At 42.8% G+C, this 19,860-nt stretch overlaps 1 protein-coding gene across 3 annotated transcripts in view; it reads left to right on the top strand.

Annotated features, from left to right (window-relative positions):
- mrps23 (mitochondrial ribosomal protein S23) overlaps positions 1-19,860 on the top strand; it is a 63,412-nt gene that overhangs the window by 9,943 nt on the left and 33,609 nt on the right. Inside the window, exon 6 of one of the 3 annotated variants that reach the window (XM_088615755.1) lies at positions 6,843-19,077. The exons of the other annotated variants lie outside the window; for them this stretch is intronic. Coding sequence (XP_088471881.1) covers positions 6,843-6,887 — 45 coding nt within the window. The 3' untranslated portion in view covers positions 6,888-19,077. Of the gene's footprint in view, positions 1-6,842; positions 19,078-19,860 lie in introns of those variants that run through there. 3 annotated transcript variants of the gene reach the window in all.

Genomic DNA, 19,860 nt, shown 5'->3' with positions numbered 1-19,860 from the left:
CTGATCCAATCTCCAATCCCCTGCTAAAATCCGTCCTTGGGTTGAGCTCTCAGCCTCTGGAAGAAAGAGAACGAGGTGATCTGACTGACGTGCTGCAGGTCTGCCTTTGTCTTGTTTTGTCCGGGCTGATCTGCGGTGGGAGACAGACACCAGGCTTTGCTGGTAATCCTCTGGCGAGTTTAGGAGTCCCATTGCTTCACGTTTGCGTGACTTGAGACAGGCTTGGGTCAGGGGACTCAAATGCGGCTCCTGAGAGTGTTTTATTTTGTTGCTCTCTATCAAATTAGCACACTCTTTTTTTATTCAGCTGTGTAATCGCAGCACTGTGGCTGTCCAGCACTAACAAAGTCTTCAGTAAAAAATGAAGAATGTCTCTAGCTCTTCTGTCTATAGCTGGGTTGAGCTACAGTAGGCTGGAGAATGTACTTTACTTTTTGAAAAGTTTATCCCAGCCCATACTCATTCTGTTGGTGAAGACCTATTACCTATTCCTCTCTTGGCATAGTAATGTATCTTTTCTATCAGAAGACTTTTTATTTCTGTCTGCTGTGGGTTTGTCTGCGTTTATCAAAGCATGAAAGTACTTGGAGCCTTTTGGTTGAATATGTGAAAATACACACACAGTACCCTGCCTCTCTGCAGTAAGCACTCAGTGTTTCCAGGGAGTGAAACCGGGTTGTGTTGACTGCCAATGATGAGATATTGATTGTCTGGGAAATGTCACTGTTGAATAATAGCTTGCAGCTATAAGAATTTCACGGAGTCTGAAGCCGTTACTTTCCCGTGTCGCCACTGGGTGGCGCTGACATCCTGATTTCCTTACAGCTGCGCCATGCGGCGTCTTTGCTGAAGCATTCGGTACAGTTCAATGAGCCCTGTCATCTGTAGCAAATTGAAGGGCAGGTGCCAGATGCAGTTTACTTCCTATTTAAATTATCTCTTCGATATTTCTGAGTCCTTGATTTGACATGTTATTTTTTAAAGTGAAGTGCGAGAAAAACTAAAAAAAATTGCTCTGAAACAGTAGGCCGCTCAATGCTGGGATTCACAAGTGCAGAGAAAGTGTACTCTCCACAGTGAATGAGATCACATGTCTTTGTCACTAAGATACACTGATGGGAGACTTTCCATCTTGCAGGCGGTAATGTGGAGTGACTGTTCCATATGGAAGACCTAAAAAGAAATAGGCGTGCTATTCGTCTGCCCCAGGAGCTCCGATCTACAATAAAATAAAAATAAATGCAAACCATTTGAATTTTCCAGCTGTTTTATTCTAGATTGGTCCAGACAGGCAGCGCTGTAAATAATTAGGAAATAAAAACCACTGGGGCAATAAATCCGTAGCATGACTTCGAGGGAGCAGTGCAGGAGAGAGAGGGAGAGGGGATGAAAAAACGGGTTTTAATGCTGAATTTTTCAGAATCGTGCTGTTCCAAAAACAAAGTGGGATAAAATGGAAGAACAGTTAAATAAATAAAGAGTAGAAGCCCCTGTGACAGCTGATGGAGAACAGTTGTCACGCTGTGCTCTGGATGACTGGCAGCAAGGTCCCTTGATCCTCTAGAAAGCCCACCACTGTAAATGCCAGGAAATATATTATTCATGGGGAAAATATATATATATTCTCACTCTTAATAATGTCTTCAAGCTAAAGTAAGCAGCAGTTCTTTTGAGTTTTTCCGCTTAAAATTCAGCACAACAAAATCGCCTGATTGCACTGAGTTTTCAGCTGCTCATTTAAAGGACTTTTTATCTAAATGCTTGATAGCACTTCATCCTAGAAACATTTTAGAATGCTGTAATAAAAAATAATAAACGAGGCTGCTGCGCTTGGGATTTGTCTTTCCTTGTGGTCCGACGCCTTTTATTCTTGGGAGCGTTGCTGAGGAGACTCAGAATTGAAAGGTTCGGAAAAAGGCGAACTTTTTCTAATGGGAAAAAAAATGGGATCCTAACAAACGTGACTAATTCCTCATTTAAGTTGCCGGGCGCAGAGATGACTGGGAAATAGTGGCTGCCTGGGTGCTCCAGTATATAACAGCTTGAAAAGGCACGTGCCATCTCCCTGTTTTTGCAGATTGTTTTACTCAGCAGAAAAATGAGGCTTCAGACGCTTAAAAAATAATAAGTTGTGCGCAGGACTCCCTGGGTGAGCAATCTGAAGAAGGTTTGTAAGTGCACTGGAGACAAAGCCCTAAATGCCAATTAGTATGTGGCATTGATGTTTCCTTCATTCACTCACCAGAGCAAACTTGCATATAGATTGATGCTCAGAATTCTGAGTCCGCTGCCAGGACTCTGGAACTGAACTGTAAACTGTATTATCATAATCAATCACAGGCCAGGCTCATCAGGTTTTAAGGTCCTTTTGCAAATATAGATCCTGTTCCTCTTGCGCGGTGAACATGGCTCTGGGAGATGGCCAGTGTGATGCCGTGGTCTGGAAGACATGATGACTGTAATGTAAGGACGGATTTGCTATACATGACAGTGTAATAAAATAACAGTGCTGCCCCAATTTGACAAAATGTCCTGTTGCTTTCCGAACTGTTTCCTGCTGCCGTTCCTGATTGTCTCCGGTCCAATTCAACCCGTGAATGTTAGCACAGGCTCTTTGTTTTATGCCTGTACAAATACCAAAGGGTAATGTAACTAGTAGTATGACTCCGTGTATCTCTGCCTGATTGAACTGTGGGGGAAAGAAAAAAAAGAATCCTTTTCTTTCCAGGGCAGCTACTTGCAAGACAAGTGTAGAGCAGGAAAGACATAATTCTCGGAGAAGGACCGCGAGGAAGGAGGGGTGAGGCGCATTGTTTTAAGGCTGCCAGTGTGGGCAGCGCTGTAAAGTGAAACCAGCACAGAAAAATTCCTGCTGCTCTCTGCAGAGACACTCCCCTGCTCGTTAACGCCTGCGATGTGGACAGGTTGCGTGCCTGTTGGCCAGACTCGGGGTTAAAGGGCTCCCTGTTTCGTTCCAGCTCTTCACTAGGAGTGTGGATTATCCAGGTCAGTGTGATTCGCTCTCCAGGCAAGCTCATTTCAGACACCATTAAAACACACCAGCTTGTGGAGGCTGCGTAGCCGCGGGTCTCTTTCCCTTCCCCTGTCACCTACAGCTAACCTTTTGCGTGATACAATTCCAAATAATTGGCCTGATAATTAATCCTTGCGAAACGGCTTCCTAATAAGCGTAAATTGCATATAACAGGCTTTCGCTTAAGCTCGCCTTTTAAAATCTAATCAAAGCTCACAATTAAGCTTGAAAAGAACTGGGCACAGAGTGCTTCTGCAACTGGAGCGATGCATTAAACCCCATAATTTGCCTGGTCTCCTGTGTTTACCTTCAACCAAAGTGTTTGTTTCAAAATATTGATATTGAGTGTCTCATGGAACAAGCAGGATAGAAGCTCATTCAGGCATAGCAATAGAAAGCTACTATATATAATCCAGGGCTGTGTGTTTTATTTTATCTGCAGTACCCCTTTTAGGCATGTCATTTTAGTTCGGATATGCAATTATGACTTTTGACAGCAGGCAGGGCCATTAATGCTGGCGCAAACGTATTTATTCTAAGAGAATTTGTGTCAGATCTGTTTAGTGTACATTTTGATTTCATTGCATACATGTCTTTAATTATATTAATGGATAATTGTAATTATATTAATGGATAAAGGCAATCCAGTGTAGGACCCAATGTTTCCTTGTAGGAAATCCAATAGTTTTTTTGTTCATTTTATGAAATTGAAAATATTATTATGGTCCCCCATCAGTTTGTCTATGGAAAATTGAAATGGTCACAGATGTGTGGAGCCTCTTTGGTCCTGTGTGCTTAATTCGTTCTGTGTCTTTCTAGTTACATGTCCAGTGCTGGTTCTAATGGGAAAACTCCCCCTTAAGAAGGGTCAAGCTAGAGGCACTAATCAAACCTAACCTGCATGCCTTTGGGGAAAATGGTGGCATACAAGGGTGTCACAACTTTGCTTGTACATATATATGGTGAGGCTGTGTTCTAGGAGAAGTATACACCAGTTTGAGCTTGGTAAGATTTGAGCAAGTACACATCCGTTTTAGTTTCGTGCAGATGTATTCATAAACCTGTAACGCTGTCTGGCGAAATGTTCTTATTCTTCACTGATTTTGAAAAGCTTTGCTGAAAGGGATGTTTTCTGTTTGGTTGGGTGGTTGTTTTCCCTTTAAGCAGTCCCTGGTAAACATTGTAACAATCCTGGGGTTTGTTTTGTTGCCTGTATTGTGCGTGGGGGTAGGATAAGTAAAAAGTGTGCAGCATAAACACTGTCTGTAATCTTTGGTTTGTTTGGTCCAAGATGGAATTCTGCCCAACAAAGGAGACAAAGCAGATAATATGTATCTTTTTATGAATAATGTTTGACATCCCCCTGCCTTTTCAAACAGAACAAGGTGATTTATGTGCTGTGTTAGTATATAAATGCGAATCCCTCTATGTCTTCCTCTCTTTATGTATATATTAACACATAAATATGTACATGAACCACCCACTTGAACCAATTCCGCTGTGCACTAACACTATTATCTGGCTTAAATTAAAATCAAGCCTGTGCCTTGAATGTTTAGGAGAGGGAATAGGATTGTATTTGTGGTACGTAACAGCTTGCTATTTCGGTCATAGCTTTTAATTATGACTGGTATGTTATTGCTCACCAGAGCATAACAAATTGTCATTATGTTGTTCTGCTGAGTCTAATTTAATTGGCACATTGTCACAAAAGTAATTATCTGTCATTTATATTGATGCCATAACCACAACTTAGAGTGCACCTGCTGCACACAGTGAGCTTGCCGATAAATAAAAATACAGACAAAACTACCATTTTCTCATTTAGCTAAGCGATACTGTTTTCCATGGTCTGTTCTCCAGGTAGCTCTAGCTCTGCCCTGATGTAAAATGCACATTTTGTATTTCACCTTATGTGAAAGGTGCTTCTTTTCTCGTAATGTGTGTTCTGATGAGTTGCTTTCCTATCTGTTTTAAAAGGATATAGAGGCTAAAGGTCTGGATTGTTTTAAAAAAAAATCAGTCTTGGAGCCAGACCTGTTACTTGCCAATTACTTAGAGAGTTGTCCTCTGTGTGTGAAGACATGATTATATATTTAATACCTATGAGTATACAGAAAACAACAGGCGACTCTAAAATCACAGGTCATGATTCCTTGCCTTCTTGAAGATTTTCATTCCAGAAGATCCCAAACCATTGCATGTCACATTCAGGGACCCCCTACTGAAGTACAACCCCCTCCTGGTTGACACATTGTGGAAGAGTGCGAAATTGCTTCACTCTTAGAATTCAAGGGGGAAAATGGGTTCTTTAATGATCAAGTAGCCGGGGCTCAGCCTAACCACTCATCTGCAGAAGGCATCTCCTCCAGCACAGTGTTTCCACAGTGTTTCTCGCACTATGGGCCATTGGTCTTATAAATTCTGGTCCAGATGGAAGAGCACCACCAACTGGTCCACCAAGTACTGACCGGGCCCAGTCTAAGTTCTGAACACTTGATGAAATGATGCGGGTCATTGCATGCAGCATCCTTGGACTGATGTACCACAGTTCTTATGTGCAGGTACTTTTAAAAACCTCATATTTAATAAAAATTCTAAAAGCATTTTTTTAGCAAAGAAGTAGAAGCTCCCAAGCAGCTCTGTCACTGGTCATTGCTGGCTGAAGCCTGGGCCAGGACCACTTGCTGACAGAGCTGAGGACAGTACGGGTCTCAGCAGCTGGACACAGCTTGGCACTCTGTCTCCAGGTGCAGTGAATACTAGTTGGACAAGGTGTTCTCAGGTTTTGATGGAGCAGCAGGTTCCCGTAACTTGACGGGCACCCATGGGCACGTAGTGATGTCAGCAAGAGCTGAGCCACTTACTCCAGTTGGCGCTGACTGTCCCTTAAGTCGCTGTAGAGGTTAGAGCTCTGAACCGGGCTGACCTGTGGGCAGAGGATGCCCATTGGTCCTCGTTCTACCCCGGGAGGGGTAAGGTCTCGAAACTACCCGATTAGCTGGCTGTGCAAGATTGAAACAAAAAGAACTTGTATAAATGAGAAGGACGTGAAACACTCGGGGCTCAACAGAGGCAAAGCGAGCAGCCATCGCGTGCTCTCTCCAGCGCAGCTTTCTGCAGCTCGTTCCTCGTGCTCTGAAGGGGAAACTGTCTCTCAGTGCTGTGACCCCGAGCCCCCGCGGCCCCCTCTCCCCGCCCCCTCGTGTGACGGCTTTGCTTCATTTTATTAGGCTTTATTGGACAATATGCTAGAGAAGAAAGGGTGACTGCTAATGCTGCCATTATTGTGGCGCGCCCTGCGGGGCCCTGGAGAGCCTCTGATCTGCCTTTAAAGGTTTTCATTCACGACTGGTCTTTTAAGAGCCGTCTGGCCAATTTCAGCGCTGAAATCCATCTGCACTGCCATGGCGTGAGGCTGGCTAGCGTATCCGTACGATAACACCTTTCACAGTTTGGGGTGCCCAGGCAATTTCATGCCCCCGAGGAGCTGCAGTAATTGGCTAAAGTCGTCCAATACCCACTCCATCCACCTCAGCGTTGTTACTGAGGATATATCCTTCAACGTTCATTTCATATTAATGTTTGTCAAGAATAATTTTGCCGCTGTCTCCACTGGGGATTGAGTGAAGACACTTGGAGGGCCGGGTAATGAGAATCTTTAATACTGTCTGTCTCACTCGGCTGCAGATGAGATTGTTCCGGCTAAACTATACTACACGCTAAAATACTATTTATTTTCTACATGCATGCCAGTACTTCAATTTTGCAGGAGATTTAGTTGTTTTGTTTTTTTTTCTTCCTCAAGTTTGCTGTGCCCTTCTGGAGCTTTCGGAAGACTGGAGAAGGATAACCTTGGAGGACACCCTCTCCTGATTGCTCCTACATTTTGGGCCAGCACTCTCTTATTTCTTTGTGCAGACATACATATTCAGGATCCACGTGTGTTTAAATAGCAGTGTAATTGCATTATCTGGAATTTATGAGCCCCCTGATGCTTTCCCACCGTGATTAGAAACGAAGGCTCGAGTCAGGTTTTAAAAATCTATGAAGGGTATTAAAAATGTATACCATCAAAGTAAAAAGAAGCTTATTAAGCTGTTTTTATTAATTATAGTTTAAATAAATAATGCACTTTTTTTTCTGATCTCTCAGTTTGCCTTCGTTTGCCCTGAAGTCACCAGTGGTGTGTTTGACATCCTATCGATCCTTGGGGAAAAGAGCGGAATCTTAAGAAGACAAGGTGCACTGAGGCAGAGCTGGTTTCTATGGCAAATATCTTTGTTCTGCGCGCCTTTGTTGCAGAACCTCACACAGGGCCGCCACACAGAGTTACACTTCAGACGTAATGGGGACATTCACTGCACCATGTCCACAGAAGCTGGTTGGCGTTGCAGGTGGCGGGCTGGCTGTGGCGGGACATCCCAGGGTGCCAGGCTAGGACCTCCAATGGTGTCATGGTGTGAACCTTTCTAATTTAACCACCGCCGGCCTCCATTTGAATCCTGTTTGTCACGTTCGCCCTCGGCGAGAGGAAATGTCTTCCTGCGCGCGACACGGCGTGGTCAATCCAGGGAGAGGCCGAGTGTACTCCCACTGTTGGATCCCGCAGATCCGCTGGTCCGTGAATGTGCCATTAGCGGGTCAAGACTAAACCAATCTTTAAAAGCTAATCGCCAGCATCTGACACCTTTTATTCGGCAGCGGATTTATAGTTTCCCTACCCTAAATGGTTATTGTCGGAAAGCCGCTAAACACGTATCTTTGTTTTCTGTGTGCTTTTTTTTTACTTTACACTTTTTTTGTATTATAATTGTCATTCAGGCATTCAGGCAGGGCTTTAAATCTTCTAGATTTATCGTTTGATAAAGTTGCCAAGGCTTTCAATGCAGCTGTCAGGGCCCTTTCTCAAAAGGAAGTCTTGTGTTGACAAATTGGATTTTGAAAGGCAATTCCTTCCAAAGAAAAGGGCAACGGTTTGACAAGACATGAAGAGGCTCATCTTGGAGACAGGGGAATAAATAAAGTTACAAAAAAAAGAAGGAGCTCTCCTTTTCTTTCTCGGCCAGGCATGTGCTGTTCAGTCAGGGCTGAGGTTGTCAGTGATAATCTTATCTGGCTATGATAGGTAGCAGAATGGGACAAAGGAGGCCCAGGCAGACTGCAGGTCTGATAGGCCACTGATTATAGAATTGTCCAATAGGAACACAGTCACCGTGGAGATGATAAATGACATCCGGCCCGCACTATGACCTCAGCCATCAGGAGAATTGGAAACGGAGAAATTCTTGATAAGGGATAATGGAGAGCTCCAAGCTGCATTTCGGGTTGATCTCGAGCTGCACGCATGCTATAGACTGGTTACAAAGCAATTCTTTTTCTTACACGCACTTGTCTGTTCAATTGCCTGTTTTTTTTTTTTTCAGGTTCAAACAAAACATGGGGGAACAGAAATGCTGCCCACATGTACTTCTGTTGACACTCTTGTCTCTTGTCTAAAAGAAGAGAGAGTTTTTTTTCATGTCAAGGGCAAACTAACCTTCTGTAGTTACAGGACTGACCCCCCACCTGAGCTTCTCGGGATTTAAACAGAATTCAGGATTGCTTATGGAGTACTGTTTTCTGTCTTGTCATGCCTGACCTGTGGCTGCTGAAGTTCCTGGTGGAGCTGGCTTGGGAGTCCAGTCCTGCTAGACAGGATGTAGAAATCTCCTTTCACCCACTAACACACTGCCTCTCCCTCCTCTTTGTGACCTGCACCCCTGCTCGCGGGCTGTCCACAGCTCTGCTTTCCCGGGCCGGTCGACTGGCCCGTTCGGGGAGTGCCGGAACGAGCTCGAGGGAAGAAAAAGAGGTGAAACAATTAGGTTTGATGTGTGTATGTTTACTGCTGCAATAGACACAACAGGGCTCCCAGCTTTTTATTAATGTCTGATTATGATAAATGACAGTGGAGAAATGCACAGCCCTGCAGAAAATTCTGTCACAGCTGCAACACACAGGAGATAACACAAGTATTTTTAGAATCTGTGCACCTTTGGGTTTTTTACATGATTTTTTTTCCCATTCTTTGAAGACAATTAATCATTGCGTATACCTTTTTCCCCACTCTCCTATGAAAATGGCAAGAAATCTCTCCTTTTTTGCAAGGTGTGCAATATTTAAGTGCAAATGAGGTTATTGTTTGTAGTATGTTACCCGATACTTACTTCTATTTAGCCATCTACTGTATGGGAAAATGTTGCACAGCGGTCCGTTCAGTTGTAGGTTTTACGCACTGCAGGCCCTTATGGGAAGGGGCACCAGGTGTTGAATATTTCAAAGCTCCCTAAACCCTTAGTTCTAAAAAAAAATTGGCCGAGTGCAAACATCCCAAAATTCACAACATTGAAACCTTCCCACTGATGAACCTGCACACAATACAGAAGAATATCCAGTACTACATAATGTTTCATTCCTTCGTTATTGTATTTGTATTAAAAAAATAGATTGCATCTGAAGACTGCTGAAGGGTTCAAATCCTAAAATACTTAAATTTAATAAATAATACATATAAATCATTTTATTTAATTCTAGAGTATTTGAACTTGAAAATAACTGTGTGCGATTTTTCATGATGGCTTTTTGGAGCAGAATAAGTGGAATTTTGGGAGGTATATGTGTTTGTACCTTACATGACGACACAGCTGTCCGCTCAAACATTTTCTGTGTTTGCCTTAAATATCGGTAAAGATTTGTTCCTTTGAAACCGTGGGTTAAAAAATCTAAACGGAAGATAAGAAGAAATAAACAATAAGTTTTTACTCTGTTGTCACGAGAAATCATCAGCTCAGCACATTCTGGCTGAGAGATACACCGTGCCATGCTGATTTAAAAATAGACCTTACACGTTTCAGAGATTTGTTACCTATGATCCCAGCAGAGAAAGTGCTGTATCTGTACATATTACTCATCAGAAGACAACAGGGCAAAAAAAAGAAAAACAAGATGTAAAGTAATGCTTTTCCCTATTTTTACAGCAGAGATTGCTGCTGTACCTGTCTGTGGAATTCATTGACCAATGGCGATGTAGGTCTTAAGACTATACAGTACGGGCACGGGTGGTGTATTCAGTCTGAAATGTCTGTAAGGAGTTAAGTTAAAATAGAAGAAGAGAGGTTCAGGAACTTATATTTCATTTTTAACCTGTCGTTAGAAAACAGGCAGGGGTACTACAAGAAGGATATAAAATAAATTTGGACTTCTCACTTCACGCGATGTAGATATAGGATACAATCCTTTTTGTGCCAGAAGTCAGTCAAAACCTTTAATATTGGACATTGGAAGTACTTTAGCAGTAAAGCATCTGGGAATTCTGTACGTTTTTAGCTTTTTTCCAGTTCTGGTGATGCCCAGGATCTATAGAAGGGTTTGCATTTTTCCGTCTGTCTTTGCACCTTCGTGTTGCACTACATGTTGTGAGTCAGAGTGCTGTTTTGTCCAAGTGGGTCCTGTGTGGGGGACTGGCTGCTGTCGTGGCAATGGGAGAAAGCTTCCCCAGAGAGGCAGGCATGAATGCTCCCCACTTTATGGTCCCTGCCTAAACTCAGAGACGTGACTGTTGTGAATGTGGAGTGTGAAAGTATGTCCATCCGGTGCGAGAGGGACTGAGCTCGCCCTCCAGCTGGTTTCTCAACAGACGTGCACAGACACCTGTACTGTTTGTGGTGCTCTGGCACCCAAACTTCAGAAAGCTCCATTCGCCATTCTGACTCTACGCAGGGGTGGGGAAGCTGGCTTCAAGGCACGTGCCATGATTTCTGGCTTATTGAGTGTCTTCCCAGCTGATCAATATTTAATGCGGTCTTTAACGAGATCAGATTTAAGAATGCATTTTAAAACTGTCCTGCTGGCCTCGGGTGGAAATCTGACCAACACCGCAGAAGCATTTGGCCATTATTAATGTGCATCCTTGACTCTTTGGTACTACCTGTGTTTCCAATAACTCCCTGCCGGATCACCGAAGCAGCACAGTGGGTTTCATTTCAAGACTGACAGAGAAGAAACGGGAGATGGGTTTGAGTTTAATTTTAAGGCTTACTAGTACAGTGTCATATGTGTAGGGAAATAGGCAGATCTCAAAATCACAGAGGGAGGTGGGTGACATCCCAGTTAATTAAACGCTTCAGGACTTTAAAGGATACCTGTGCTAAACTTGTCCAGTGAAACATTAAAGTATCATTCTCTCAGATCATTCACTTTGCAACCTGACTTCATGTTTAATGGAACTCCAGCATATGCGATTAATTCACCATAGGGAAGGAAAGCAAGTGGCTGGGCTTGAGAATGATTCCCTCTAAAAGTGTGGCTCATTGAAATCGAACACATTTGTAAATATGTGCAAGCATGACAGCTCTCTTCTTTGTTTTCTCACAATATTCCCATTGCTTCCATTTGAAATGCATTGCAGATCTTGATAGAATTTTTACAGTGAGGCTGTGTGTAAATTAATCTTACATTGCAATTCCATGTTGATCAGACTTGTACAAAAATAATACATCCATCAGCCTGTCTTCTCTTTCCCCTTTTTAACTTTATCTTTCCCAGCAGCGGTCAATAGTATGCCAGACCAGATTTTGTTATGGAGCCTCATATTTAATAAAGCCCTCCCAGTGCCCAGGCGCAGCCTCATTTCAGACTCATTTATCACATCAGTAATTACCTTTGTTTCTGTCATACCCCCCGCCCCAGTTTTGACCAAAATCCAATTTATGCCATTGACAAGAGCGAATCCAGCAATATAAATAATAATACATGTGCAAATGAAAACCGAAAGATTACATTTGTCACGTGAGCTGGGGTAGCCGTGCCGCGCCGCGCGCTATCGACAGAATCTGAAGGTTAATTTGTTTTGATACCTGAAGCAAAATCTTTAAAGCCCATCTTATCAAGAGAAGCCATTTATGATGTTATTAACAGGATTGAGGATACGTCAATAAGGTTAACAGCCGAAATGCACAAGAAAAGACCAAAGAAGGCGCAGATCAAACCTGGTGCTCCTCGAAGAAAGGAATCATATTTATAAATCAAAAAAGAGAGACAAGAAGAAAATGAACTTTCTCTTTGCATTTTTCCATTTTTCAATGGCTGCAGTTTAGTGGTTTGAGTTGCCCTTAGCACTAGAGTAGCTGTAAGGCTGCGTGTGAGGTTTGGGGTTATCTTGAGATGGGTTGGGTTGGGAAAGATTGCACGACTTGGGTTTAGGTGAAGTCTGGGGATTGGCCTTACAGTTAATGTCGTCCAGGGATTTAGGTATGGTGGGGTTCAAAGAGTGCCCAAGTCTAGTTAGTCTTATGGGCATTGCTAAATCACCATTTTCTAAAGGTGGAGAACTCTTGTAAATTGACTGATTCTGCCCATAAATATCCTTGTGGGCAGAGGGGTGTGAAGATTTTTGTTACAAAGATCTTTATATTTCCTTCAATGAACAAATCAACTGCTTATTTGATTGCAGTAAAATTGCTTCAAGTCTGTAGAAATCTATGGTTTACTGTTTATGTATGAGCATGGGCTCCTCAGGATTAGGGTTGGACACCACCTGTAAGAGAGCTAGCGATTAAGATTTGGGATGAACGATGTCTTTAATTAAGCCTAGAGTTATGCATAGGTTTAGGGCTTGAGGACATAAAGGTTTAAGTGTGAACTTTAGGTTTACATCTAAATGTATTTTTCCGACTTTTGTGTTGGTTTTTTTTACTCTGGCAGTAGCAAACTGCAATTCCCAGCTCTGTCAGTCCTCACACTCTTCCCTTGCTTTCCCCTGTTGGAGATGCAGGGCTTTTGTTTATAGACTCCGATGTGATTCTGGAAAGTCAATTAACTTGTTGAGGTCAAGTCTTTTAATAACCTCCTTGTCTCTTCAGCCTTCAGATTTTTCTCTACTCACTGCCTTATGGTTGTCCCCGGTCCCACCTTTGTGTGTTTTGGGCCTGCCTGGTCAGCCATGTGGGCAGAGGGGCAGGTCGACAGCTGTGGGGACAGTGTGTCTCAGTCTTCCTCCCTGCACTAATTGCAGACTATGTAGTTTCATATTCTGGGAAACCCCTTCTGCAAGAATGAGTATGCATGGAGTTTAGCCTTACTCAGTATTTAGCAGGTTGAGAGCCCATCAAGACTGCCACATTCACATTTTGCAAGTGCCGTACTCGATGTATGCCTTTAGTGCTTTTTAGGACAAGAAACCAGTAGAGTCAGGTCATTCCTGGGACGTGTTTACTGGGATGGGCGGTAAAACAAACAAACAGCAGTGTTGCTTTGTAATTAAACATTGTCCTATTTTTGTCAATAACCTCTTTAAAATAAAAATAAAAAGGCAAAAAAAAAACTTTTATGTAAAACGAACTCACCACTTTGCTTCCCTGTGTTTCCCATTGTTTTGGCACGTAACACCAGGGTGATTAATAACCTGTGGGAAAGGGAGGGAGGGGGCAGGAGAGCAAGTCTATTTCAGGATGATTTACTCGAGAGACAAGTCGAGTGTATTCAGGAGGCGATGCTGGATTAGTCAAAAAAAAGCGTTTAATTAACGGTGACATCGCACAAACTGTTCGGTACGAGCTGAATACCAAATATTTAACTCCCTGATCTTATTACTCAAGCAAACGCTTCCAGGCCGTTTCTTCAGGTCTTCAGCCTCCTGCTCAAGACCGCTAGGCTGCAGCACTCGGCACACAGCTGTGCCTCTGAGAGAGATCGGAAAGAGTTCTCTTTGTAATGCGTGAATCATTTTTAGTGACTCTTAAGGAGGTTTAACTACAGTCGCGTTTATTTCAAGTATCCATTACTGTTCGGAACCAACCTTTTAATATCTCCTGGGGGACGCAATGAAATAAAAAATAAACATTTCAGGAAATCAGTGTACACATACAGGCCTATAGAGGCCCTCGTTGGTATGACTTCGCTATTTTTAAATATGTTGATATTCTGGATGACAAGCACCAGTGATAAATTTCATGCTGCACAACAGCCCTTCCTCTCTCGTCTTGAGAGCTGCAGTGTTCTGACCCCCTCCCCAGTACGGGCTGTATCATTCCTTGAGTTTTCTCCTGAGCTCCCATCCCTCATCGTCTTTCCCTTCCTCCCTCTTTCCTCTTCTCTCGTGTACTTCAATGTGTGTTTAGAAACTCCGCAGAACGTGTATTTGAGTTCAGTCCAGTCCTGCCCAGTGCTTTGAAAATATTGACCAGTCCTATGCTGTGAGTATATGGACCAGTATATCAACCAGTCCAGGGCTGTGAGTTATCAATGGGTCCAGATCTCTGAGTATATGAACCAGTCCTGTGCTGTGAATATATCGATTGGTCCAGATCTGTGAGTATACTGAAGAACAATGCGATAAGAACCTTATGATTCGCATGTCTTTTGGCTTCTGTTTGCAATGGATCATTATACAGAATCTGTAACAGTAAGTTTGGAAAATGTATTTAGACTTTGAAGGGTGCAGTTCAAACACTGCACCTTTCAACCCTCAATGCTGTGTTTATAGAATAGGAGGACCTGTTCATTTTTCTGACTTCAGTAAATGTGCATGGCTGTGTCTTACCACAGAGCACAGTGATACTCTGGAATGGCACCGTGTGGAAAAGCCTGCCACATGCTGCTCCCATTCGTGGCTGCATGCTTCTGCCTGTGCCTTTGTATAGTTCTTTTTTTTTGGCGTGTGAGTAATGTTTTTATGGTGTGTTTTTTAATTGCCCGAGAGTGGAAGCTTCTTCCCAGCTGGGTTTCTTACACCCTGTGTGGGATGAAATGCATCGATTCAGTGCCGATGCCCTAGTTTTATTCACATCCGAGCTAATTGGGGTAGTCCATCAACCTCAGCCACAAGCGTCTGTCTAATGACAGGATCTACAGAGAGAGTACCACTGGTAGATTGTTCCTGCTTCCCTTATGCCGAGTCTTAATGGAATGGAGCCTGTCTGTCTTTCGCAAGGCAGCTTGGTGTTTATGCCTTTTTAAAAAATAATCTACAGAATAATCTTTTTGAATAAAGAGTCTGTGGAACTATTTTGGGAAAGACAGGGCACCTTATTAAAACAATTAATAATAGATTTCTATAATAACCCAGCTAATTTTGTTCAGTTCTGGCTGGAAGTAATTAAGCAGTGTGTTGAGGGAGAGGATGACAGTCCAGGAAAATGTATGTGTGCGATATGGGCCATTAACCACTTTTCTGTGGTGCAGGAAAATGACAGAGTATTCTGAAATATCTGTGGCTCCACCACTGTTTGCTGATGGTGATGTGCTAATGTAGAGAAAACAAAATTCTGAAGTAATACAGATGTCAAAAAATGTTCGAGAGTGTTGGCTTTTCTAGTATTTCTCATATCTGTATGGACTTAGTGGGATGGTGAACAAAAATGCTGTTTTATATTTATATATAGTTGTAGTTGATATTTGCAAATACAGTTGAATAATGTGCTCATCTGTGCCTCTTAGACCTCCCGATGTAAAGACTGAACAAATCTTTTTTTTCTCCCTTTAACATTTTTTTTTCTCCTGCCTGGTGCAGTTTTCTATCACTGAGTGTAACGGTGTGTTAAACTTGTGGTCACAGAAACTTTTCATCCAAAATTTTGTAAATTGAGCGCTCATATACTGCGCCTTATATTTTTGTAAAGGTCAATGAGAACTCCTATGGGGAAACTCACTAGCAGGATTAATATGCAATTTAGGGGCTGTGATATTTAGATGGGCCTTTTGTGGAGACCGTTAAAATACTTGGCATTTTGCGCCGGGCTCTCTTCATTACTTCTTTAGTTCGTCGGCACTTGAGCGAGGTGAAGCCTCAGACCGGTTCAGCTTGACTTTGTGGATTATAAATGATTGCTAGACAACCAGCAAGGTTGTCCTTTTGGAGCTCTCCCTTGAAGGCTTGCATATGAAACAGTGAAAATTGATGGTGGCGAATGCGGTATAACAGTGCCTTGAAATGGGAAATTATTTACTGCTGTTTGAAGTTATTTTGATTAGACCCAGGCACTGGGGGTCCCTGTGTGCTGTCAGAAAGCGACTCCCTGTCAGTATGTGCTCCCATCCTTTGAAATGCTAAAATTAAGTGTGAACCTGGGTGATTTATAATGTGTGTTTCTGCGTCTTCTGTTCCCATTGCCATCCCAGTACAATTCGGCAGCGGATTTAATCTAACAGTCTTTGAAGGTTGCAGCAGAGGACGCACCAGGTGAGACGGTGCTATATTCACGAAAGCAGCAAGAAGAAGGCAGGTGTGAAAAGTGACAGCCCGTGCAGGTAATCGCACGGACAGTCTGTCCATTAGAAAACTGACCTTTAGAGCTGCTCCTCACAACAGAATCTACATGCAGGTTGAAAACTATGCTGGATGCGTCTTTCAAAAATCTTTGCTTTCGCCATGTTGGGCTCTGCTTTGTCATAGTGGGGTGATTGATGGGTTTTGGTCGCTTTCTTAGCACACCACTCTGTAAGATTTATTCTGAGGCTATTATTGATTTAGGGTAATAAAATCTTAAGCAAGGATAACATTAATAAATAATAATCGGGTAACAGCATACCTTGCAATGAACAGCGCTCTGTCATGTATTACCCCAAGACTGAGATTAAATGATGCAGAATCACTAATAATAAAAACAGAAGAGGGTGGATGAAATGCAGTGAATTGTGTATTAGTCTTCCAAATTAAGGTATGATTGTAAGTTCCCCCTTTCTGATGAAGTGGAAACAAAGATTTTTTTATAGTTTAAAAGTATTGTGCAGTATGGGTCAATTCCTCATTGATTTGAGCTAAAGCAGTTTAACCCCTGACAGGACTCTACACTGTCAGTTTTGCACTCTACTGCCTGAAACTACCGTGTGCAATGGAGATTGGGGAACCAGCGCTTTCTACCACAATTCAGTTGTTCCTGGTCTTGGAATGCACCACACGCATATCTGAGATCGCCTGAGGCAACGGCTAATAACTAACTTTGCTGGTGAAAGCACACCAGTTCAAAACAGTTTGATTATCGGCAGAAGTAAACAGTTGTTAGCTAACCGTGTCACTTCTGCACCTGCTGTGTCATGCTTAATCGTGATGTTCGCCCTTTGAATGCGAAGAGAACTGTGAGTTAAACCAAGGAAATAGATGTCAAAAATACCGGGCTGCAGAGAAGCTTTTTACTGTAGAGAATACTGTGGTGAAAACATGCCTTTTCCTGAGGCCAAACCCACGGACTGATCAGCAGGCAACTGAGATCTGTCTGGATATGAGCAGTTTTTACAAAGATCCGAATCAGTGAACGCCACAGGAAAATAAAAAAAACAAGGAGAAGCCAAATCCAATCAGCATGCTCGCCTTGGTTCTCTTCATTATTCCACAGGGCGTCAGGAGAGGACCAGGAGGCACGGCACAGCGTGCACCTGTCCTCAGAGATTCATCGGCGGGACTTTTTTTTTTGCTGGAAGGTCGTTTGGTTAATGTACATTTCAGTCTTCATCGGCGCTTAACTAGTTTTTAATCAGTAATTATTAGCGAGTTGGAAGAGTACGCAGACGCCTGCCTCCCCATCGACAGGAGAGTGCCAGTCAATATGTCACGTCAATTAGGCCCGTGCTGTGTGGGCAGCCCGCAGTGGCAGCGCCAGGGCGCGGGGGGGGTGGGCAGGCACTGCAGGAGCACCTGCTGTACTGCCCAGCCTTTCATCAGCCTCGGGGGGGGGTAGGCACTGGGGCTCCTGGGAGACCTGCTTTCTGTCTGCAAAACCTGGAAAAGGGCAGTTTCAAATCGCCAATTATGCCACACTCTCTTGCCTCTCGTCGCTGCGCTTTTCCAAGGGTAAACGTTAGATTGTGCTGGAAGACTCGGTGGAAAGCCATTTTATAGTGTGGGTGCATTATGGTTTTTATCCTGTTTCCTCTGTAGATGTCTGATGAAAAGTGTGCTTGACAGGAAGGCTCTGTCCTTTATTCTCCGATGCTTAGGGAGGGATATTCCTGCTGAAGGAAGTCTGAGAAACGCAGACGTCTGCCTTCACCAACCCGCGGGTCCTGAGACAGTATCAGCATCTGTTTGCATCAACGCTATATAAATGTTAGCACTAGAATTCCATTTATTTTGACATTTAATATTAAGGGTGCAGTTTGCAGTCTTACAATATTTAACAATTAATTGAGACTGGAGATTAATTAAATGGTTATTAATACATTTGTATGACATTTATATTCATATTTAGAAAATAATATGATATGTAGTATACTATGCTGTACTGTCGCCTTTAGAACTGCGCTGTAATATTGGACAGTAAGGCTTTTCTCTCATTTTTTTAGCTCAAAGGTAAAGCTCTCTCAGCCCTCGTGCATCAGAGGCAATTTGAAGTAGACTTCCTATTTCCTCTGCTGTGATCACCTCCGCTGGCGAGGTCACTGTTCAGGCAGCGGTCTGCTTCTGAACAACATGCTGGTCCTAGAAAACCACACATTCCTAGAAAATCACATCCCTGTTTTGCTATCAAAGATTAGGTCTGGTTTGTTACATAAGTGCATGAGTCCTTTTAAGATTTCTTTTAAGTTTTCTTTGCCTCAATCACAGCCTTACCAGTGTAAACATAGCTTGTCACCACCGATCTTCAAATATTCCCTCTTCTCAGACCCAGTTTTAACACCCCTTCACCTAAATCTGGGAGATCTGTAATTGACAATTAGGCTAGCCAGCCCATCAGTCTGCCATTTAATTGCTGTTAAGGAGGGCTGAGAATGAGCTGGGATGGTCTTTTTATGTTTCATACAAGAATTTGTAATAATCTCCTTGGCTGGTGGTACAGGGTGAATTTGCATGCAACCCCAGTCAGCAGGGCACACAAGTTTGTGAGATTTATCCCACTGTGCCAGTGGTCTCTCGCGGAGTCAATGTGGCTTTGATTACACTTTTGCTCTTACCAAATTATAATGCAAATAGCGTTCCACCTATTAACCATGCAACTGCTTGAAATACTAGCTTGTCCCCACAGTGTGTGATGTAAATTGCTATGTCACATTAAAACTGACACCAGTAATTCTGCGCATTGTGAAGTTACTTGGTGCCAGATCTTATGAAGCGTTGTGACAGCTATGCAGATGAGTGCATTTTGCCTTACAGAGTCAATTTGATACAGTCACAGGAGAGCGATTGCTTTTTGTGCATAATGAGGCCACACAAATTAAGAAATTACTTTTGAATAGACTTGTCCTTTCCAAGCTCCGTTTCCATATTATTTCTTAGTCATTTTTCAGCCCCCCCCCCACCTTACAGGTATGCAGGAAGTTTTATTTCTTGATCAGATTCTTTTGTATCATTGTTCTTAGGTAGTGAGTTCATTCTTGAAGGCCTAGTTTCTTTCACCATAAAGTCTTCATTATGTTTATCCCTGCAAGACTCTTTCAACAGTATTTCCCTGTGCCACACACTTGGAAGCTAAAGGGAAAGTAAACCTCTCCTTTTTAAGAGAGATTTCCTTGGAAAAGTTTCCTTAGTAACATGCGTTCTATTTAGATGCATTGAGAGCAGTCTGCATAAATTCAAGATGACAAGTGACGATATTAAGGGACTAAATGAAAAAAAGAGTACCGTCCTTGCTGCAGTCTGGATACTTTCCATTACATTTATCCTGTTTATCTATTCTATGTTTCAAATGCTTTGTGTTTCATGGATTCATGAATTGTTGATTTTTTAATCATAATTCAGAAGCCATTATGGAAGATCGTGTTAGGTGTTGACAAGGTACCAAATGCAATGTGCAGGAGCCCCTTACTCTTAAATATATTATGCATTTGTGGAATAACAGCCCTCTGTGTGTTGA

This window comes from Lepisosteus platostomus, chromosome 22, assembly GCF_059453375.1.
Source record: "Lepisosteus platostomus isolate fLepPlt1 chromosome 22, fLepPlt1.hap1, whole genome shotgun sequence".
Taxonomy (NCBI): domain Eukaryota; kingdom Metazoa; phylum Chordata; class Actinopteri; order Semionotiformes; family Lepisosteidae; genus Lepisosteus; species Lepisosteus platostomus.
Note: the sequence above shows the minus strand (reverse complement) of the source record. Positions and strands in the feature narration are given on the sequence as shown.